Source organism: Monodon monoceros, unplaced genomic scaffold, assembly GCF_005190385.1.
Source record: "Monodon monoceros isolate NGI ecotype Baffin Bay Population unplaced genomic scaffold, NGI_Narwhal_1 Super_Scaffold_2, whole genome shotgun sequence".
Lineage (NCBI taxonomy): Eukaryota > Metazoa > Chordata > Mammalia > Artiodactyla > Monodontidae > Monodon > Monodon monoceros.
In genome coordinates, this window is record NW_021703776.1 from 37,277,260 (window position 1) to 37,301,273 (window position 24,014).

General features: G+C 36.4%; 1 protein-coding gene across 1 annotated transcript in view; it reads left to right on the forward strand.

Moving 5' to 3' along the window:
• The first annotated feature begins 1,195 nt into the window (after positions 1–1,195).
• Positions 1,196–24,014, forward strand: part of AGMO (alkylglycerol monooxygenase) — a 332,471-nt gene continuing 309,652 nt past the window's right edge. Inside the window, exons 1-4 of the mRNA XM_029233709.1 lie at positions 1,196–1,261; positions 2,933–3,214; positions 5,204–5,334; positions 15,246–15,397. Coding sequence (XP_029089542.1) covers positions 3,089–3,214; positions 5,204–5,334; positions 15,246–15,397 — 409 coding nt within the window. The 5' untranslated portion in view covers positions 1,196–1,261; positions 2,933–3,088. The remainder of the gene's footprint in view (positions 1,262–2,932; positions 3,215–5,203; positions 5,335–15,245; positions 15,398–24,014) is intronic.

Sequence of the window (24,014 nt, forward strand, 5' to 3'; positions counted from 1 at the left end):
GACTTTTTCTTTAGATCCAGTCCTCCCCTTCTCCTTCCCTGCTGTGTTCTCCAGGGGCTGCCCCCTGCAGACTTCCTTTCCTAGGATCCTCCCTCACCTGGCTTTGGACTCCTTTAGGCCAAGGGGAAGTACTGCTGGGAGATTGGTTGTCAGGAAGTACTTTTTTCATCCCCTCTCTGCTCTTCCTTGACAGGCCCATCATGGTTCTAACTTTCCCTGGGTGACCACAGCCCCCAAGCTCTACTCACATAACCTCTTTTTCCATCTATAGTTTAAGTATGCTAGTGGCTTCCTATTGATATTAACCTTTAGATTGCCTCTTTATTCCCATTTGGCTTTTTACTTCTTTCATCATCTCTGTAATTAATTCTTTGCATTAAATTTCTCTACTTTAAATACTTTAAATAATTTTGTTTGCCTGCTTGGAATACACACACAGCAGTGCAGCCAGTAAAAAAAAAAAAAATGCTGTATCACCATATACGGAGTGGAAGAATTTTCCTGATAAGTTGTTGACTTCAAGAAGGAAAGTTGCTATATCTTTATTTAATATGGTCAGTTTAAAAAAAATCAATATGTGTGTGTTTAAATGTTAAATGATGATAATAATAATGATGATAACAATTAACATTTGTAGGGAAAAACAGTTATGACAAAATACCCTCCAGGATAAGTTGTTAGTGAGAAGTTGAAGGGAGGTGTGTATGTATTTTTTGAGGGGAAGGTGTGCTCCTAGTTTTTACTTTATATACCTCTATGTTTGGATTTTTTTCTCCCATGATGCATACTATTCATAGTTTCAAAGAATTTTTAAAGCAGGTAATAAAATATTGTGTCTAATACGATCACTTTCATTAAATATGTATGTCCATATGTATTCATTTGTAATGGGAATCCTCTGAAAGTACAGTCAGTTGTGCAATATTTTGAAAGTACAAATTTGTTTCAACAGGATTAATATATTACGGAATAATTTGAGTGTGCCATCTATGTTTGTATGTGATTTTGTCAGGGATAAATTCCAGGTGAACGCTAAAGGTAGCACCCAACTAAACAGAAAGGCTTAGGAAGACACAAAATGCACGCATCTGCACGCACCTTAAACATCTACCAGTGTCCCCAGTCTACCTATGTGTTATGAACTATGGTATCCTGACCTCTGGTTTTACAACTTTCTGTATGATTTCAGATAAGCCTCCTCCCATACTCCACAGTAACGCACAATCTGCAACTCTTCCAAGGCCGGCTTCTACGAACAAAGGTCAGGTCAGGTCTTTTTCAAGATGAAATACCATACTTATTGTAGTATTTATGCATTTCTTCACCGTATAACATGTGTCAACTACAAATTGGCACTTGCCATCTTCCTCTACAAGGATTAAATCACGAGCCGCTGTAGCTGCTGACCTTCAACACCCCCCGAAAGGAGCTCAGGGTGGAGTGCAGAAAGGAGGCGCTCTGTGCTCTGGGAAGGACTGGCAGAACAGGTCTTCAGATAGTTAGGTATTTTCAGGAGTTGATTTTATGAGCCCAATTCTTGTATCTCCTCATATCTAGAAAAGCACTAAAATCGTGTATGGCGACTTCTGTTCCTCGTGACTAGCAGTAACCATCATGAGACTAGCAGAAACCTTCTACAAAAAATATGTGCTTGATTGCATGTACACCCCTTCACTGAAATCACGTATATACTGACCTTCCCCCTTACCTCTTTGGAGCAGTTTTTCAGAGCTATCTGAAGTGCTGTCTCCGGGGCTCTAGTCCTCATTTTGCCCCAGATAAAACTTAACTTGCAACTCTCACGTTGTGCATTTTTTTCTAAGTCGACACATGCATGTGTAAAAGTGTGCTGCCATTTTTATTAGGTTCCTATTTTTTTCTCCTTGTGGACCATTAAGACATTTTTGAGCACTGCACTCTAATCCCATTTTTCTCATTAGCCCCATGGTTTTTATTGCACAAACTTGGATAGTGCAGTGATTTTTAGCAACAAGTATGTCATATGACAGTGGAACTGATGATACATATATCAAAATGTTAGTAGTGTCTCTGGGTAGTAACTTATTTGTTGCTTATCTATAGTATCTACTTATTTCTCCTAAAACAATCATGTATTAATAATCTAATTAAATCTACATAAACATTTTTAAAAGATGAGGTGGTAGCCAAAGCATGACCACAGCTTTCTAGGTGGAGGGCTAATCAGGAAAGCTCCGCTTACTCACTGGTGATGCAATCAATTAAGGGCCTTCTAGTCTACCTAAGAGGCACAGTCAGTGTATACTCCTCCTGGAAAACAGAAAAGGTCTCTCAGCAGCATCTTAACAGCTTCTTCAGAGTCCCCATTAGTGCTAAGAAGAATACAGGTGTGAATAGTTGAGATCCATTAAACAATGCAAATCATGCAAGAAGCTACATGCCCCTAAATTGGTTTTCAAACATTCAGACATTAACATGATACACATCCAGAAATATATAGGCAATCACCAGTAAGATATATTCAGTGCTTATTGACTTTTGAGCTTAGTCTTATTGAGATTAGAACACCTTGGCTTTTCAGGAAATGTGACTCTTTGCGGAGACTACAAACCTGAACACAATGTGAATTTCAAAAGGGAGAGAAAAAAATGTATTTTCCTCATGTGATTCGAGTTTTGAATTTCCACCCACTTTTTCAGAGCGAACTTTCACCTGCTATCACTTTTTTTCCTTCTCCTTTCCAAGGAGGTATCATGTGGTTTTGTTTGTTTGTTTTTTTCTTTTTTAATGATAAATTATTCCACCTGCTGCCAGACTCCACTGTTTAATCCTTGATTTGGGCAGCAGCCCTTCCTCGCCTCCCCCTCTCCAAGTGCACTGTTTCTGGGACAGCGCCCCTGAACTCTGAACTTGTTCCTGATTGATCCTTGTATTTTCCTGTCTCTCCACACAGAATCTGCTGTTGGCTGTGCTCTGCGGCGCTTTGTTTTTAGCTGTTCTCTGACAAAGGGCTTGATCTGTGCAGCACATCTCGTCCTCTTTGTTCAGCCTCTGGCTTCAACCACAGAATCACAAATACTCTCCAGCTGGGAGTCAGACGAGGGCAGAGATGAAGAACCCAGAAGCCCAACAGGATGTTTCGGTTTCCCAGGGAATTCGCATGATGTTTTACGCGATGAAACCCAATGAAACGTCATTTGAAACCCTGGAAGAGGTGCCTGATTATGTACAAAAGGTGAGACTCTTAGGTTGCTTCTGTGTCCTGGCTATCGTAAACAGAGCTTCACTGAACATTGTGGTACATGACTCTGTTTGAATTATGGTTTTCTCAGGGAGGTGGATGGACCTGGAGTCTGTCATACAGAGTGAAGTAAGTCAGAGAGAAAAACAAATACTGTATGCTAACACATATATATGGAATCTGAAAAAAAAGAAAGGTTCTGAAGAACCTAGGGGCAGGACAAGAATAAAGATACAGATGTAGAGAATGGACTTGAGGACACGGGGAGGGGGAAGGGTAAGCTGGGACGAAGTGAGAGAGTGGCATGGACATATATACACTACCAAATGTAAAACAGATAGCTAGTGGGAAGCAGCCGCATAGCACAAGGAGATCAGCTCGGTGCTTTGTGACCACCTAGAGGGGTGGGATAGGGAGGGTGGAAGGGAGATGCAGAGGGAGGGCATGTGGGGATATATGTATATGTACAGCTGATTCACTTTGTTATACAGCAGAAACTAACACAGCATTGTAAAGCAATTACACTCCAATAAAGATGTTAAAAAAACAAAAACTAAAACGGGTGAGACTCTCCGGGAAGAGGCTACTCTTGCTTTTCTCTTAATAAGAAGTAAGTTAAACACATTGTAGGGTTTCGTTCATGTTCATTCTTCAGATAATTCTAATAAAAAATAATAGTTTCAAAGAAGCATGGGGCAAAAGTAGAATTTCCACTTGAATTGAATCTCCATGCAGTATGCATGACCATCTTCTCCTATTAAACTTGTCTTCCCTGATATGTTACTCCAGACTATGATAAAACTTTAAAAATGTTTTCCGGGACACAGTGGCCTTACAAATTTAGCTGTTAGAAGCTCAGTAGCTAGTGGTTATGTGACATCACTAAACTTTGTAACAATTGTGTTTCTAAAGGGAAAATTTGTCTACCACCTCCCAGGAACGATTTGCTCTTTATTTTAGCAGCATAGTTCTGCAAAATGAATACACAGCAGACTGAGTTCAACCCTGACTTCCCAAGTCTCAGCTTAAACCAAGTTTTCTTTGAAACTCAGGTGTTCAGAGGCATGTTGCACTTCCAGTTCCTGCCTATGATTGGAAGTGGAAATATCCAGAATTAGAACTTGAATGTTTAAGTTCCCCACCCTGTCAAAGTTGTTCTTACAACACTTACTAGTTGAGATCAGAAATAGAAAAGAAAATGACATCAGAGAATATGTTCTTGGGAGTTCAGTTTAGAAAACTTCAGTACTCACGATCAGCTTCCAAATGAGTGAAACCTATAACTTTTTCAGGATTTGATATCACTCCTTCTTTCTGATTTTTTAAAGAAAAAAATGTGGTACTTGCATCTTCATAAATCATTTTTTTAATACTATGATACCAAACCTAGTCCAATATTTGTCATCAGTTGTGGATTACAAGAATTTTTTTCTGTGATATAAAAAAAATACTGTATGAATAAAACTTGATGCCTAAAACAAGCATTTAAAATGACCTCATTCTCTGAAATACTCAGAAGCAAATATTTTGTTCTTACAGTTTCAATTTTGTGATTCCTGTAATTCTAATATGAAAAACTAGAATCATGTGCACCCTTAAGGAAAGCCTTTTAAAGTGGGCCTTAGGCATGTAGATAATAGACTTCTGATTATTGCACTTCTTTTCAAATGTATGTTTTTAGATCTAACTTGAAACACATCCTGCCTAATCTTTTTATTTTCTTGGCAGAATTATCGTTGTTACATCTATAGTTATATTTCATGTCCAAACTGGATGATAGAATTTGAGCATCTGTTTAGTGCGTGTCTGAAATAATCAGATTTCTTTGCCTGTTGGGAGGAAATGATCCTCTAGATAGGTATATACCTTTTCTGCTATGAACTATCACTCTGGGCCTCCCACTTTGGGAATGACTAATCAGGAAACTTGGAAGAATTTCATACCGAGCACAATAGCATCTCTTTTCTGCAATTTCCTTTCCAGGCAACTCCGTTTTTCATTTCCATGATGCTGCTTGAACTGGTTGTCAGCTGGATTCACAAAGGGAAGCCATCAGGTCCTTTGGATGATGCCTTAACATCCATATCAGCCGGTGTTTTGTCTCGGCTTCCGAGGTGAGTTAGCTGGTTAGCAACGCTGAGTGAATAAACTGAAATTCTCCAAGTAAGATTGAAAAGAAACCCATTGTATGGGGAATTGGTCTATTTTCACATACATCCCCAAAGAACTCAGTTACTGTCCTTATTTAACTTTTTGATGTTTTGTTCATCATGGATTTTTTACATTTGTCATTAAAAATATTGCTCTAAGTATTATTTATCTTAATTACTGAATTTATTGGTGCCTTCTTAAATTTTGTGCCCAAGACAAGTGCTTTACTTGTATTACGCTAGTCCCAGGCCTGAGTGATGTTCTAGTTATCTACTGGAAAATTAATTCGGCCTCAGGTAAATTCACATGCTGTAGCAATCTGGGGTGCAGACACTCCCTACTCAAAGTCATACAAAGCTCTGGATTACTACAGTGGTCTCTTAAGTGGTATCATTGTCCCTAGTCCTACTTCATCTACAGCCAAACATTTCCATAATGTGAATCTGGTGGAAACTCTTCATAGGTTCCTTATAGCCTGAGGAATATTTCTTGCCTGATCTATGGAGGCCTTTGTTTATCCAGCTTTGCTTCTGGTCCCTTCTTTCTTCTTCCCCCTTTGCAGTAGTTGTTCCCTCCATACTCTGCTACTTGCCATTACCCAGATGTCTCACGTGGTCATCTGAGGCCAACTCCCATTCATTTCTTAAGTCTAAGCATAGACTTCTCTTAAAGAGTCATACTCTTCAGCAAATCTTGCCTCTTTTCCAGCCCTATTTTAGGCACCACTTTACTATGGGCTCTGTTTGCTGTGGAGTATTGTGCTTACCCCATAATAGAATTGTCACATGATGTTAAACTCACCTGTTTGCCTCCCAGCCCTTCCTGCAGGCTTGCATGCAACTTGAGAAACAGAGGTGTTCTTTTACTTTTAACTCCTATGCCTGGAATGATGTCTGATACATGGTCGATTTTTTTAAATAAAAACACCTAACATTCCTATAGTGTTATGTTGATGGTGAAGTCTGAGGATGAAGGGACCAAAAAACAGTAAACAATGAATGACCTACTACTGTTTAGAAAGTAAATTGTAATGTGTTTAGAGGAGATACCAATGAATGGAAGGCTCTTCAGTATATGAGAGTTTTCCAAAGAGCAGAGGGTGAGGGAAGATTCCCTTAGAAATCTGTGCTTTGCGTTGCTGAAGAATGTTCTCATTCCTGCTTCCCACCCATTGCTTCTTTTACTGTTTTAAGAGCTTTACTTCTAACCAGTGCTCATTGCTTTGGAATGTTTGTACGAACCGCCCAGTGAGAAACCAAGGTGGATTTTTTAAAAATAAAATGAAAACTTAATGATATCTGAGGAAAGGTAAAATAATTTCATATAATTGCATAAAATTGTTTAGATAGAAAGTAAACCTAAATGTAAAGTATTTTTCATAAATGTTACTATGAAAAAGGTAGATAATAGTTATAAAATAATAATAGTAATAATCATCATAAAAGAGTCTCTAAAAAACTACTCATATGGTTGCACATTCCTGTCAGAATCAGAGAATAATATCTCAAATTATTCTCAGTTAATTTCCAGAATACTCTAATTAAAAGTTTACAACTACCCATAATTTCCTCTATTTCATGTCTCCCTTGAACAGAACTGAACAAGAAATACATTCAGCATACTCAAGGGACATGTATATTTGGTTACTGAAAAATACCCAGTTGGTTACAATAATTCGCTCTGAGAAAGTTAAGTGTATAGGTTTATGGAAATTGGACGGTTGATGAACTGTCAAAATAACTTGATAACTGAGAAGTGCCCTGCAGGTACAATTATGGATCACATATTTTGTTGAGCTGGAATGAATTTATTAAGAACTCAGGGAGACATCAAGTTGAATGAATGCTTCAGCATTTCTTTTACTTTTTTAAGTTTGACTTTGGTCACAAGTGAGATTAGATTCTTCTCTTATAATATTGTAACAACTAGAAATATAAACTGTATCCTCAGTACTCTATTTCTGTTCAACACTGTGATTAAAAGAAAAAAAAGGTACAGAGTTCTAACAGGAGACCCAATGAGTAAATAGATATTTCTGCTAAAAAAGAAACCCCCAAATATAAGGAAAATGGCGGGGGGGGGCAGGGCGAGGGGGAGAGAGAGAGAGAGAGAGAGAGAGAGAGAGAAACCAAAACAAACCAGTCCTTCAGGGATAAGCCTGCAGTTCTTTTTCTTCACATCCCACTACTCATAACACTCCTTAAGCTAACACAAGCTGTGAACTCTGGTGCCCTTTGAAAGAAAGGGAAAAGGTTGTGAACTTGAATTTGGAGCATATTTTTCTATAGTTGTATTTTGAATGAGAACAGCATCTTGCTTCTTTTTTGTTCACAATCCTAAATTATGAAATGTGGATAACTTTGTACGTTTTATAAAGAATTTTATCTTTCATAGTCTTATGTGAAAGATCTCAGCAAAGCTAATTATTTGAAAATAAAAATTTAAAATATTTTCGTTTACTTTGTTGCTATTAAAAAAAAAATCATAGAAATAAGCAGAGAAGGAAAGCTGATCCTCAGGATGCACTCCCCTCAATCCCCTTTCAGCACAAGACGAGAAGGGGGATTTGACAGAAACTCTTAGAACAATATTTCAGTTGAAGCCACAGCATCAAGGGGAATCCTCCTGCAAATCGTTAACAGCTGAAGGTTAGATTAACACGGCATTGATCATACCCTCTCCGAGGGACTAATTTCACTTTCTATACCAACAACAGGGGCTTGCCACGTCCTTAAAATACATGATTGCAAGAAAAATGGTAGTATACCATTTGTTAATCCCTTTGTGAGGAATTATACTTTGGATAATAATTTGAAATAGGCATGTGGCCTCTGAAAAAAGAAGTTGGGGAAATGAAAGTGCAACCATGAACATGTTTTTCCACTTTGCCATTCATGTAATGGAAATGCTGTGTGCAGACTTTGAGGAAAAACAATGTTTATTTGAGGATCTCAATTTCGTTATTACATAAAAGTCAAAGTACCTTGAAGATTGGTAGCATACTTACCATATTGATGGAAAAGATATATGTGTATCTTTTCAAATCTTTATGTAAGGGAAAATATTCATCATAGACAAGATTGTACCTTGTTTACAAGCCTGTCGGACAGACCATGACATGTAATAAAAGTCCATCTGTCCTAAGAACCAGATTCTGGGCAGGCCTGCATCTGTTTTGCTCTTCTGGAATCCAGTAGGCAGACTTCCTAGTCAGAATCTAGTCCTGAAATTATAGACAGATACGTGTATTTATTGTAGTTAAATGCATTGTATCATGTGCAGATAATCTGCCTTTCTGTCAGTTACTTGCATTTGTCACTGTAAAAAATTAAACTAAACAAAATATTGACTAAATCAATTTTTAAAAATCTATCTGAAACTTCTGAAATATTCTGCTACTGACTGAAATGCTAATGAGTGAAAAATAATTACGTGTTTTTTTTCTTGCTTGTTGAAGCAGAGCTCAGTTTCCAATCCTTCATTAGAAAATCGGGACTTCAATTTGTTACTTCCTTCCAATATTTCTGCTTTCATAAATTGCATCCTCCCCAGAGAAATTTTATTCCTGATGTAAATATCTACAGTATGTTTGTTTTTAATGGGTTCATTTATTCTGTTGAAACAGCAGATTATAAATCAAATTGCAATAGGTTGGAGGGATAATTTAAGTAGGTAAATTTTCAAATGAGTTGGGGACACTCTACTTTTAATACACATGGGTCCCTGCCAATTTTTACTGTGGAGCTAGGTCTGCAATGTTGGACCAAAGGTATCTACAGTTTTACTGGCCATGGCTGCCATGGAATTTTCCACTCCTGACAAGAAAGTTTCAATTCATAAAAAAAAATAAAAAATTTAAAGAGGAGGAAATTAAACTTCTTTGAGATACTTTTGACTCCTTGGGGTGGGACTAGAGAATAAAGGAAAATTGTGTACTGCATTTTTACACTAGACTTTAGTAGCAGAGGCAATACTGTTTTTGGCAACGTGGACTTCTGACAAACAAGTACCTGTCATTTGGGATGATGACTTTAGTCAACAGTTATTCATTATCCTAAGTAAGAGATAAATTTATTTATGTAATGTTAATAATGGTATTTTATTATGAATATTAACATATTTTTATTAACTTAGAAAATTATGAAATGAACACCCCATGCGAACAAAATATATCTAAAAAATCTGCTGGTTTGTTAGTTATTTTTGCTAGAGAGAATGCCCCCTTAACTTTTACATGTCCCCTTAACTTTTACCTTAGAAACCTTATAAATAGACTTTGTTATTAATGGTGTGACTTCAGAGGTAGCTCTTAGACTATCCTTCCCAAATGATGAATGCAAGCTTCCTTGCACTTATTAGTCTGGCTTTGCGTGCTTATTCAGTAGAGTAATTGAATTACTTGAAGTAATTTACTTCTTGCAAAGTAAAAAATGTAGCACATTTACTTCTTCCAAATCTACCACATTGTGTTTACAAAAGTCTATGGTTTTGCGGTTGTTTTAAAAAGAAATTAAATTAAGTGATTGTTTCATAAATGTCATTTCACAGTAGGAAATGGCAGTACAAATGTCTGCCTGCAGAAGGTAGAGCTTGTGTTATGTATTTTGTTATTACTGAGCAAAAATCAATATTCCACTAGATGGAGCAAAAGTGGCAGTAGCTTTACAGATAGAGAGTGCAAGTTCCTGGGCCAGGTATAAGAGATTTAGAAATAAACAACGCAATTTCTCAGAAAAATCAGTATATACATAGTTATATATATAACATATAGTTATATATATATTAATTTATTTAAAACTTCGTGAAACTTGTAAGGGTATTTCAAATGATCTCATTTAAATATTGGTTTATTTTCTAATTTATGACAAGATTTTTAGAAATAAAAAGTCTAATTTATTTTTTTCAATTTTGCATAATCTGGCCAAATTTCTCTAATGACAGTTATAAAATAGTACAAGTTGGCAGATATCTGTGAACACTGAGTACGTAATTCAACTTACTCTGAAAGTTGCTTTGAAATTTTAACAGTTTGCAGTGAGAGCCTTACATCAAATTTCATTTGCTTGATTAATGATTAGAGCATGAGAGTATTTTGAGAGCTAGATAATTTTAAGGTCCATTCAGCCTAATGCTCTCATGTCAAATTAGCTGGGAGATAGTGAGATGGTGAACGACCTGTCCAGTGTTACCTTTCTCTACTTTCGATGATGGGAACATTCACACTCAGATGACTTTAATAACAAGTTAGCTTTGTAACTCTCAATCCTCAAATAATACTTATTCTCATTTATTGATTATTGAAAAATTTCAACATTATAAAGTAACTTTATATTTTTAAAAATCCACCATCAGTACTGGAATACTATTTTGGTATCTTACCAGATTTTACAGTCAGTAAACATTGACAGGAGAGATTTTATTTTATATTTTTTATTTTTTGCGGTATGCGGGCCTCTCACTGTTGTGGCCTCTCCCGTTGCGGAGCACAGGCTCTGGATGCGCAGGCTCAGCGGCCATGGCTCACGGGCCCAGGCGCTGCGCGGCATGTGGGATCTTCCCAGACTGGGGCATGAACCCGTGTCCCCTGCATTGGCAGGCGGACTCTCAACCACTGCTCCACCAGGGAAGCCCGACAGATTTTATTTTTATTGAAGTGTAGTTGATTTACAGTGTTGTGTTAATTACTGCTATACAGCAAAATGATTCAGTTATACATACACACACACACACATATATATACATTCTTTTTAAAAATATTCTTTTCCTTTATCATAGGATATTGAATATAGTTCTCTGTGCTATGCAGTAGGACCTTGTTGTTTGTCCATTCTATATATAAAAGCTCACATCTGCTAACCCTAATCTCCCACTCCATCCCTCCCCCAACTTCCTCCCCCTTGGCAACCACCAGTCTGACAGGACAAATTTCTAGTGTGGACAGAAAAGCTTACATAAAACACATGAAAAATTAACTGTCTTTCATTTGCCAGAAGATATACTTCAGACCCAAGAGAAATAGCTATTTGGGGGGAATTTATAAAGAATATAGGACAAAATGGGAGGGGAGTCTCTACACATACAGGTTGTTAATTAGAGGAGTCTAATGCCTCCTTATATTTAGATTATTTTCTCAGTCTTGCATTCAAACTTAATGAATAAAACGGATCTAGCATTTGGTTATTCAAAGCCCCTGTGCTACCTAATTTCCATCTCCACATGATAAAGTAAGCTCACTATATATGCATATTACATATGTCTCTTTCTACAGGATAGGGGTTAGAGTTGTCATTTGAATTCGAGTGCAGAGTCATATGCTGGGATTGGGGGATGGGAGAGAATGAAGGAATTGGGAAGAGAAAGAGGAAGAGGGTTAGTTTTATGATTCAAGGTCTGGTGGGAACATTTTTGAAAATATAGGTGCTATTTCCTGCAATCAGGGGCTTTCCAGAGCTTGATAATCATTTCCCAGGTGTATCTCTTGCCGAATTGTTTTTAGTTGTGGGCACTCCATGGCTGTTTTTTCCCATTTATGATGGAAGAGGATCATATTCATCTTGCTGATAGAGAACCGGGAATTTAATTCCCACAGCTTCTCCACTCTTTCCCTTCACCTTGAGGAAAGTTTGGCTTTGTGCTAAGGTGTGAAAAAAAAAAAAAAAGAAACAGCCTTGCCTGTAGTATATAAGGCATATTTCAGCTCGATTTGTGTCAACCCTAATAAGTAAGTTGACAGAATAATAAATTGGGTGTCTGCTCAAGACCTGGCACCTGTACAGGAAATAAAGTATTTCAATTACAGGCAGGTTCTTTTTGTTTTACACATGGAAGTTTTCCAGGGACCCTCTTTCTATTATTGAAGTTTTGTTATCTGAAAGCCTATTTCAATTGTCACTAGAAAACTGACAAGAAAGACAGCAACTTTAAAAAGAGATACTGAATTGGTGGGACATTGATGAGGCAGGTGGCTGTATTTGCCCTCTTCACCAATGTGTCCTCCCTTTCTTGTGCTGTGCCTGGAACCTAGCAGGCACTTAATATGAATTTTTTGAATGAATGAATCCATGAATTGACCTGCTTTGACACCATGTAGTAAAGCGGGTATAAAAAAAAACTAGATTATTTCAACTTTCTATTGCATTTTCCTAAGTTTAAATTTTTTTTTTCTAGATCAGTCTTTTTTAGGGTTATCAACTGGGGCAGTTTTGCCCCTGGGAGACATTTGGACATTTTGTTGTCACACCTGGGTGGAGGGCTGTGCTACTGGCATCTAGTGGGCAGAGGCCAGGGATGCTGCTAAATGTCCTACAATGCACAGGAAAGGCCCCCACAGCAAAGAATCATCTGGCCCAAATAGCAGCAGTGTCAAACTTTAGAATTTCTGTTTTAGAAAAATTAAGTAATAATAAGTTATAATCATATAAGATTGATATTATTCACCATTTTTTTTCCTAAAACTTGAATTTTATGTGGTTAATCCTCTACTAATGAGTACTAAGGAGCAATTATAAGGTTTCATAATTTGCGTAATAGTTTTCACAGGACAGACCCCTACTACAAAGAATTATCTTGTCCAAATGTCAGTAATGACACTGTTCAGAAGCCTTAGTCTAGATGTATAAGAATTACCAACCAAGCTAACATGCTTTAAAATAAAATTTGTTCTATTCCCCCTACCCTGATAAATAACCTGGATGACAAATTGGAAGACACATTTCAAATTTCAAGTTCTTGGATTCCTCAGAGTTCCAGAACAGGGTGAAAGCCCCTGGCCCCTGGCCTGTGCTGTCTCATGTGTGTGCACACCCCAGACTGCTCGTCCCAGCTCTGTCTGCACGTCCGAAGAAGCCACTTTTGTCTACCTTGTCATGTTGAGGACTTTACACGCATGCATAGGTGGACCCTCTGGAGGCCTGGACCAGGAAAGAGGCCCATGCAGTCCTGAAAGCAGGCTCAGGGCCACTTGACAGGGGATTCTGGAAGTATCCAGGGCATTGCCTGAGTTGTGACAGGGGTGCTGGGTAGGTAGTCTACTTGGATCAGGGACTCACAATTAAGGACAAAATTGCTCTTTCCAGCCATATAATTGTTGGAGGAGGTCATGGAGAGGATGCGACCCTGGGTGACCTATAAGCTGAACTTTACTTCCCCTTCCCCTTTCCCTTACTCTCTCCCCTGTCCATGGAATGTAAGTTCCACCTACAGTCCCATGCTAACAGCTGTTTCAAGGATGCAGTCTTGAGAGAGTAAGGTGTTGTTGAGACCATCTGGACTGAATAAGTGACTTGAACCCAGTTAAGACCTTTCTAGAAAATTTTAACATTCTGGAGTGAGAGTATGGACATTTACATGTCTTGCAGCCACCGAAGACAAACCTCCTCTCTAAGTTCCTTGTTTGTTAAAACTGCCACTTCCCAGTCTGGAGTGTTCTGTCTCTTTCTTTAGTTTCTTCTTACCCTCTGTGTACGGGGACCAATTTACAAACTTAGAGTAATCTTAAATTGAAAACTGAGTTTTAAGATCTGATGATGTGTAATCCTTTTTCAAAGTGTAGGTATTTGGCATTTCTATTAGTTACTTATATTAATGCTGTTGTGAAGAAGCCTAGTGTTTTATGTTACTGATTAAATAATAACTTGAAGGATTCAAAATGTGAGACAATTTTAAAGTTATTAAATCACAGTTAAAGTCATATCATAACTAACGTCAACATTGGATTAAAAGTAAACATCCGGGTCTCCAACAAAACCAGTAACATGCTAATTCATAGACGCTGACTATGTAAAGGGAAATACTAGTAAAATAATGAATTTTAACAATAAACTAATGAGCTGCTTCTTTGACTTTTATTTAAAGTTAGAATATTTCAGAACTTTCTCACTTGTTCATGGTTTATAAATAAATCTTTATTAAGTAGAATAATTCATTTTACATATGAGTGAAAAATATTAATGAAAAAGTCAGTTCAATCATATCTATAAAAGTGATAAAAGGAATGATTATCTTGAGTCTGATCCTAAATTTGATCTCAGGAGATTTAAAAGGAAAAATACTACTCTTTATAAAATTGAAGTATATTATGTATATTTTTGAAATTTCTTGACAGAAGAATTTATAGAAGCTTGGTAGAATATGTGGTAAGAGATATGCTGTCTGGGTTTTAAAAACAATTGTTTATTTCTAGGGAAAAGTTATTCCCTTATATTTTGAGATCCATAGTTTATATTACTGTAAGAAATACTGATATGCTATGAGAATCCAATTTGTAGTCTTAAGAATAATATCTAGAAAACATAGAGTGTGTTTGTGTGTGTGTGAAAGAGAGGAGGGACTAGACAGGAAGAGAGAGAATAGAGTCAGTCAGAAGCAACTTTAAATCTAAAGGCAAACTTTATGGGATTAATATATTTTAAGGCAGTAGTCATTTTGCAGTCCCTTTAAAAAATATGCTATTTATAATTTTCTACTTTTTACATTTCCTTTAAAAAGCACCCTTCTTGTGTTCTTTACTAAGATTTAGAAATGACAGTCACAGAAAATAAGTCATAGTTTTGTCATTTTTATGTTATATGGTTTCCATGAAAAGTATTTTTAAGAGACATATAAAGGGAACTTCCTAAATTCCATGAAATAGGGGAATAGTTGACATCCATGATGCCTATGAAACAAAAGGAAACATCATGTGAATCATTTTGATACCAAGGAAATTGAGCCTCTTCAAAGGTATGATAGAGCAGTAAGAAGCCAAGAGAAAGGGGGAAAGGATTTTATTTTTATGTATGAACATATTAATTTTTAAATATTATCTAAAATGGTTTAGCATAATTTTACATCTAAAATATAGTATAATCATTGCTTATACATTGTATCTTTCCAGTTGGTTTTCCAGGAGCATTGAACTGACCAGTTACATTTATATCTGGGAGAACTACAGGCTCATCAGTTTGCCTTGGGATTCTCCATGGACTTGGTATTTAACTTTCTTGGGAGTTGACTTTGGTTACTACTGGTTTCATCGTATGGCTCATGGTAAGTTGCAAACCAAGACTTTTTGATACTCAACTTATGTTGAACTGTGTTTGCCACATAGCTGGTATTCAGTAAATATTTATTGAACAAGTGACTAGATGAATAACTTAGTTTATTTTACAGCATCTAAAGATTAATAATGAAAGTTCATTTGTAATTTAAATGGAAACAATCTGAAGTCATTGTTGAAAAAAAGTGAAATTATAGAGGTACATTGTTCACACCCCTTGTATATAATTTATTTTTAAAACCATTTAGAAAGTGTTGACTATAGCATCACTTCACAACCCAATTATCAAGGGTCTTTCAGAAGAGCTTTGTAAAAGCTTGGAATCCTAGGTAACCTGCTGTCATATGTAAGCCTGATTCATGTTCTTGGCAGTATTGCCATATTTACAAATGAAAATGCAATCAGCTAGGCATTAGCCATAATGCACTTTAGTGCGACCACAGCTTTGCAAAATTTCTCATCTGCTACAAAGCCTTCTTACGGTACTGGTTCACTGAACTTGCTTTTGGGGATTCTTGGCCACACCTTCCAAAGAAAGTTTTGTTATGGAATGGAAAATGGAAGAGCATGGAGCTGTCTAAATCTCTCGTGAGATAAGCAGAAATTGGAGAATGATTGTAGAGCTAAGATGAACAAGTGGCTTCTAAGGAGGAATTAGGCATGCAAAATATTGCTGAAGGGAAACGGAGGAAAGTGCTAATTTGGAAAAACTACTGAAGAGCAGAGCTCAGGATTTCAGTGGGTAGTTGGGTTGAGTGGGTGGGGAGGAAGGAAGGAAGAGGAAGAAACCTGGAATAATAATAAAAAATAGATGGGAGGTGGAAAGAAGAGCTCTGAGATCAGGGTGAATAACAGCTATGTGTGTAGGAGTATGTGTGACCAAATATCCTTCCCAAGCAAGGATGAAGGAAATAGGAGTAGCATGGACAGAGTTATGCTTAAGGCAGTTAAACTTTAAACATGGCATTATTTTGTTAAGCACTTTAAACATGTACATTTAATGAGACTATAAAAAGTGTTAATTCATTAAAAAATTTGTAGTGAACAGATAAACTAGAAAAAGTTATTTATTTTGTGTATGATGACCTTTGTCTTTGAAAATAATAGGTCAGCTCCTTACATCATTTCCTTATATATAAATGTAAGAGGATACTCCCAAATTGAACATGATTAAGAATAAAATAGGGTTGATGTGGTAAACTTGGTATTTTATTTCAAAATAGTAGTTTTCTCCCTAAAATAAACCCATTGGCAATTTTCCTCACTTTCTATGCAGCAAATGGGTAATGCAGAAAGCATTTACATTGTATTACTTAATTTCAGGAACCTTCTAATATCACACTGTCCTGTATAGATGTGTGTGTTTGGAAAATCTGCTAATTTGCTTAATATTTGAAAGCCCATTATAACAGGAAACAAAGAACCAACAGAATATTACCAAATATAAAACTTTAAAAAATATGTTGATTGTAAGTGCTCTCAGGGAATAGCAATAAAGTAAAATAATATATTAAAAACATGGAATCAAGGCTGTTTAAAGTATGCTTCCCATTAGAAAATTTTGAACCAAGTCCAGTAAAGGCAGGCATTAAAAAAATCTGAAAACCTTCTGGAAAAACACTCACCACTTTCAGGCTATGAAGCTTACTCATAAGTTCAAAGACTTTTGACTTGTGATGGAAAGCTAGTTGGAAAAAAATGATATTTCACTGCACAAATATATAACATAGTTACAGACTATATTCCCCACACTGTACATTTCATACCCATGTCTCATTTGTTTGAATCTGGAAGTTTGTACCTCTTAATCTCCTTCACCTACTTCTTTCCTCCCCACCACCCCCATCCCCTCACAACTACCTGTTTGTTCTCTGTATCTATAACTCTGTTTCTGTTTTGTTATATTTGTTTTGTTTTTTTAGATTTCACATATAAGTGAAATAATACAGTATTTGCCTTTCTCTGTCTGACTTATTTCACTTAGCATAATACCCTCTAGGTCCATCCATATTGTCACAAATTGTAAGATTTCATTCTTTTTTATGGCTGAGTAATATTCCATTATGTATATATATATACCACCTCTTCTTTATCTATTCATCTATGATGGGTGTTTAAGTTTCTTCCATTTCTTGGCTATTGTAAATTATGTTGCAATGAACATAGGGATGCATATATCTTTTCTAAGTACTGTTTTTGTTTTCTTCGGCTAAGTACCCAGGTGTGGAATTGCTGGATTGTATGGTAGTTTTATTTTTAATTTTTTGAGGAATCTCCATGTTGTTTTCCATATTGGCTGTACCAATTTATGTTCCCGCCAACCGTGCACAAGGGTTCCTCTTTTTTCACATCTTAGACAACACTCCTTGTTTGCTGTATTTTTGATAATAGGCATTCTGACTGGTATGAGATGATGTCTCATTGTGGCTTTGATTTGCATTTTCGTACTGATTACTGATGTTGAACATCTTTTCATGTCCCTTTTGAACATCTCTATGTGTTCTCTGGAAAATGTTTATTACAATATTCTGCCAATTTTAAAATCAGGTAGCTTGTTTTTTTGATGTTGAGTTTCTATGTTGAGTTCTTTGTATATTTTGGATATTAACACCTTATCAAATATATCATTTGTAAATATCTTCTTCCATTCATTGGTGACCTTTTCATTTTGTTGATAGTTTCTTCTGCTGTGCAAAAGCTTTTTAGTTTGGTGTAGTCCCATTTATTTATTTTTGTTTTTGTTTCCCTTGACTGAGGAGACACATTCAAAAAAATTTTTTGCTAAGACTGATGTCAAAGACAGTATTGCCTATGTTTTCTAGATTTTTTATAGTTTCAGGTCTTACATTTAAGTCTTTAATGCATTTGGAATTTATTTTTGTGCATGGTGTGTGAGAGTAATTCAGTTTGATTTTTCTGCTTATAGCTGTCCATTTTTCCTAGCACCATCTATTGAAAAGGCTATCTTTTCCCCATTGTATAATCTTGCCTCCTTTGTTGTAGACTAATTGCCCATATAACTGTGGGTTCATTTCTGGGATCTCTATTCTCTTCCGTTGATCTGTGTATCTCTTTTTGTGCCAGTACCATACTGTTTAGATGACTGTACCTTTGTAGTGTAGTTTGAAATCATGGTGTGTGATACCTCCAGCTTTGTTCTTCTTTCTTAATATTGTTTTGGCTGTTCAGAGTTTTTTGTGTTTCCATACAAATTTGTCTCATTTGTGCCAAATATTTTTGCTCAAAAGGAGAATTTTAAAAAGTTTCTGTTACTAAAGGCATATGATGCATTAGCAAATAAGAGCTATGAGCAAAGGCATTTTAGACCACAAAAGGCCAAATCAAGTGGAATCTATCCTCTTTCACTTATTAAACAAGTGTAATTGTGACTGAATTTAGTGTCATAATATTAAAATCTACAATAAAAGAGACTAAGCATGGTGAAGTACTAGGAAAATACTCTAAGTGAAAATTCCAGCAAGAATCATTAACTAACTTAGAGACTTCTTTCTATGATTATTATCTTTTCATTCATGCATCTACTCATTCATGCATTAACTTTTTCAACAAATGTTTAATGACCATCTATCTTATACGAACCCTATATTAGGCATCAGAGGTAGCTTGGATAATAACATATCTGAACACCAGTTGTTCATTTTATTATGGGTAAAAGACATTAACAATTAACTACAATAATGATAGGGGAAGTGCAAAGATGATTTTGGAGTGATTCTTAAAATTCACAAAAGAAACTTTGTCCTTCTCATTGGCATTAGTTCTTAAATTTCCAAACTTCTGAATATGCTGATTAACCTTTTTCAAAGTGGTTATATAAAAACCAAACGGAATTATGTTAAAAACTCATATTCCTTCAGACCCCAGGGAATATTCATTGGAGTGAGGTCTCACGGTGTTCCTCACCTCAGTACCAAGACCCAGCTCTACCCAATAGCCTACAAACCCCAGTGTTGGAAGCCTCAGGCCAAACAACCAGTAAGACAGGAACACAATCGCATTCATTAAAAAAAATAATAATAATAAGATGGCGAAAAAATATGTCACAGATGAAGGAGCAAGGTGAAAACCTACAAGACCAAATAAATGAAGAGGAAATAGGCAATCTACCTGAAAAAGAATTCAGAGTAATGATAGTGAAGATGATCCAGAATCTCAGAAATGGAATGGAGGCATGGGTTAAGAAAATACAAGAAATGTTTAACAAAGATCTAGAACAACTAAAGAACAAACAAACAGAGATGAACAACCTAATAACTGAAATGAAAAATACACTAGAAGGAATCAATAACAGAATAACGGAGGCAGAAGAACAAATAAGTGAGCTGGAAGGCAAATGGGTGGAAATAACTGCCAAGGAACAGAATAAAGAAAAATAGACTGAAAAGAATTGAATACAGTCTCAAGAGACCTCTGGGACAACACTAAACACACCAACATTAGAATTATAGGGGTCCCAGAAGAAGAAGAGAAAAAGAAAGGGTCTGAGAAAATATTTGAAGAGATTATAGTTGAAAACTTCCCTAACATGGGAAAAGAAATGGTCACCAAGTCTAGGAAGCTCAGAGAGTCCCATACAGGATAAACCCTAGGAAAAACACACCAAGACACATATTAATCAAACAAACAAAAATTAAATTCAAAGAAAAAATATTAAAAGCAGCAAGGGAAAAACAAAAAATAACATATAAAGGAATCCCCATAGGGTATCAGGCTGATTTTTCAGTGGAAGCTCTGCAGGCCAGAAGGGAGTGGCAGGATATACTTAAAGTGATGAGAGAAAAACCTACAATCAAGATTACTCTACCCAGCAAGGATCTCATTCAAATTCGATGGAAAAGTCAAAAGCTTTTCAGAAAAGTAAAAGCTAAGAGAATTCAGCACCACCAAACCAGCTTTACAACAAATGCTAAAGAAACTTCCCTAAGCGGGAAGCACAAGAGAAGAAAAAGACCCACAAAACCAAACCCCAAACGATTAAGAAAATGGTAATAGGAACATACATATTGATAATAATGTTGAATGTAAATGGATAAAATGCCCCAACCAGAAGACACAGACTGGCTGAATGGATACAAAAACAAGACCCATATATATGCTGTCTACAAGAGACCCACTTCAGACCTAAGGATACATGCAGATTGAAAGTGAAGGGATGGAAAAAGATATTCCATGCCAATGGAAATCAAAAGGTAGCTGGAGTAGCAATTCTCATATCAGATAAAATAGACTTTAAAATAAAAACTGTTACAAGAGATAAGGAAGGACACTACATAATGATCAAAGGATCAATCCAAGAAGAAGATATAAGAATTATAAATGTTTATGCACCCAACATAGGAGCACCTCAATACATAAGGGCAATGCTAACAGTCATGAAAGGAGAAATTGACAGTAACACAATAATAGTAGGGAACTTTAACACCCCAGTTACACCAATGGACAGATCATCCAAGCAGAAGATAAATAAGGAAACACAAGCTTTAAATGGCACAATAGACCAGATAGATCTAATTGATATTTATAGAACATTCCACCCAAAAGTGACAGAATACACTTTCTTCTCAAGGGCACATGGAACATTCTCCAGGATAGATCACATCTTAGGTAACAAATCAAGGCTTGGAAAATTTAAGAAAATTGAAATCATATCAAGCATCTTTTCTGACCACAATGCTATGAGATTGGAAATCAATTACAGGAAAAAAACTGTAAAAAACACAAATACATGGAGGCTGAACAGTGCACTATTAAATAACCAAGAGAACACTGAAGAAATCAAAGAAGAAATAAAAAAATACATAGGAACAAATAACAATGAAAACAGGGCGACCCAAAACCTATGGGACGCAGCCAAAACAGTTCTAAGAGGGAAGTTTTTAGCAATTCAATCTCACCTCAAAAACCAAGAAAAATCTCAAATAAACTATCTAACCCTACACCTAAAACAACTAGAGAAATAAGAACAAAGAAAACCCAAAGTCAGAAGAAGGAAAGAAGTAATAAAGATCAGAGCAGAAATAAATGAAATGGAAATGAAGAAAACAATAGCAAAGATCAGTAGAACTAAAAGTTTGTTCTTTGAGAAGATAAACAAAATTGATAAACCCTTAGCCGGATTCATCAAGAAAAAAAGGGAGAGGATGCAAATCAATAAAATTAGAAATGAAAAAGGAGCAATCACAACTGACACTGCAGAAATACAAAAGATTATAAGACTACTACAAACAACTATATGCCAATAAAATGGACAACCACGAAGAAATGGACAGATTCTTGGAAAGTTACAATTTTCCAAGACTGAACCAGGAAGAATTAGAAAATATAAACAGACCTATCACAAGTAATGAAATTGAAACCATAATTAACAACCTTCCAACAGACAAAAGTCCAGGATGATGGCATCAGAGGCGAATTCTATCATTTAGAGAAGAGCTAACACCCATCCTTCTCTAACTCTTCCAAAAATTGCAGAGGGAGAAACACTCCCAAATTCATTCTGCGAAGCCACCTTCACCCTGATACCAAAACCAGGAAAATATATCACAAAAAAAGAAAATTATAGACCAATATCACTGATGAACATAGATGCAAAAATCCTGAACAAAACACTAGCAAACGGAATCCAACAGCACATTAAAAGGATCGTACACCATGATCAAGTGGGATTTATCCCAGGGACGCAAGATTTCTTCAGTTTACACAAATCAATCAGTGTGATACACCACATTACCAAATTAAGGAATAAAAACCATATGATCATCTCAATAGGTGCAGAAAAAGCTTTTGACAAAATTCAACACCCACTTATGATAAAAACTCTCTAGTAAATGGGCATAGAGGGAACCTACCTCAACATAATAAAGGCTGTATATGACAAACCCACAGCAAGCATCATACTCAATGGTGAAAAACTAAAAGCACTTCCACTAACATCAGGAACAAGACAAGGATGTCCACTCTCACCACTCATATTCAACATAGTTTTGGAAGTCCTAGCCACAGCAGTCAGAGAAGAAAAAGAAATAAGAGGAGTACAAATTGGAAAAGAAGAAGTAAAACTGTCACTGTTTGCCGATGACATGATACTATACATAGAAAATCCTAAAGATGCCACCAGAAAACTATTGGAACTAATCAATGAATTTGGTAAGGTTGCAGGTTACAAAATTAATACACAAAAATCTCTGGCATTCCTATACACCAACAAGGAAAAATCAGAAAGAGAAATTAAAGAAACACTCCCATTTACCATTGCAACAAAAAGAATACAATACCTAGGAATAAACCTGCCTAAGGAGGCAAAAGACTTGTACTTACAAAACTATAAAACACTGATGAAAGAATCAATGATGACATATACAGATGGAGAACTATACCATGTTCTTGGATTGGAAGAATCAACATTGTGAAAATGACTATACTACCCAAAGCAATCTACAGATTCAGTGCAATCCCTATCAAACTACCAATGGCATTTATCACTGAACTAGAACAAAACATTTTACAATTTGTATGGAAACACAAAAGACCCCAAATAGCCAAAGCAATCTTGAGAAAGAAAAACGGAGTTGGAGGAATCAGGCTCCCTGACTTCAAACTATACCACAAAGCTACAGTAATCAAGAGAGTATGGTACTGGCACAAAAACAGAAATATAGATCAATGGTACGAGATAGAATGCCCAGAGATAAACCCACGCACACATGGGCACCTAATTTATGACAAAGGAGGCAAGAACATACAATGGAGAAAAGATAGCCTCTTCAATAAGTGGTGCTGAGAAAACTGGACAGCTACATGTAAAAGAAAGAAATTATAACACTACCTAACACCATACACAAAAATAGACTCCAGATGGATTAAAGACTTAAATATAAGACCAGACACTATAAAACTCTTAAAGGAAAACACAGGAAAAACACTCTTTGACATAAACCATAGCAAGATCTTTTTTGACCCACCTCCTAGAGTAACGGAAATAAAAACAAAAATAAACAAATGGTTCTTAATTAAAGATAAAGGCTTTTCACAGTAAAGGAAACCATAAACAAGACAAAAAGGCAGCCCTCAGAATGGGAGAAAATAGTTGCAAATGAAAATACAGACAAAGGATAATCTCCAAAATATACAAACAGCTCATGGAGCTCAATATCAAAAAAACCAAACAATCCAGTTAAAAAATGGGCAGAAGACCTAAATAGACATTTCACCAAGGAAGACATACAGATGGCCAAGAGGCACATGGAAAGCTGCTCAACATCACTAATCATTAGAGCAATGCAAATCAAAACTACAATGAGGTATCACCTCACCCCAATCAGAATGGCCATTATCAAAAAATATAGGGGCTTCCCTGGTGGCGCAGTGGTTGAGAGTCTGCCTGCTGATGCAGGGGACACGGATTTGTGCCCTGGTCTGGGAAGATCCCACATGCCGTGGAGCGGCTGGGCCCGTGGGCCATGGCCACTGAGCCTGCGCGTCCGGAGCCTGCGCGTCCGGAGCCTGTGCTCCGCAACAGGAGAGGCCACAACAGTGAGAGGCCCGCATACTGCAAAAAAAAAAAAAAAAAAAAAAAAAAAAAAAAAA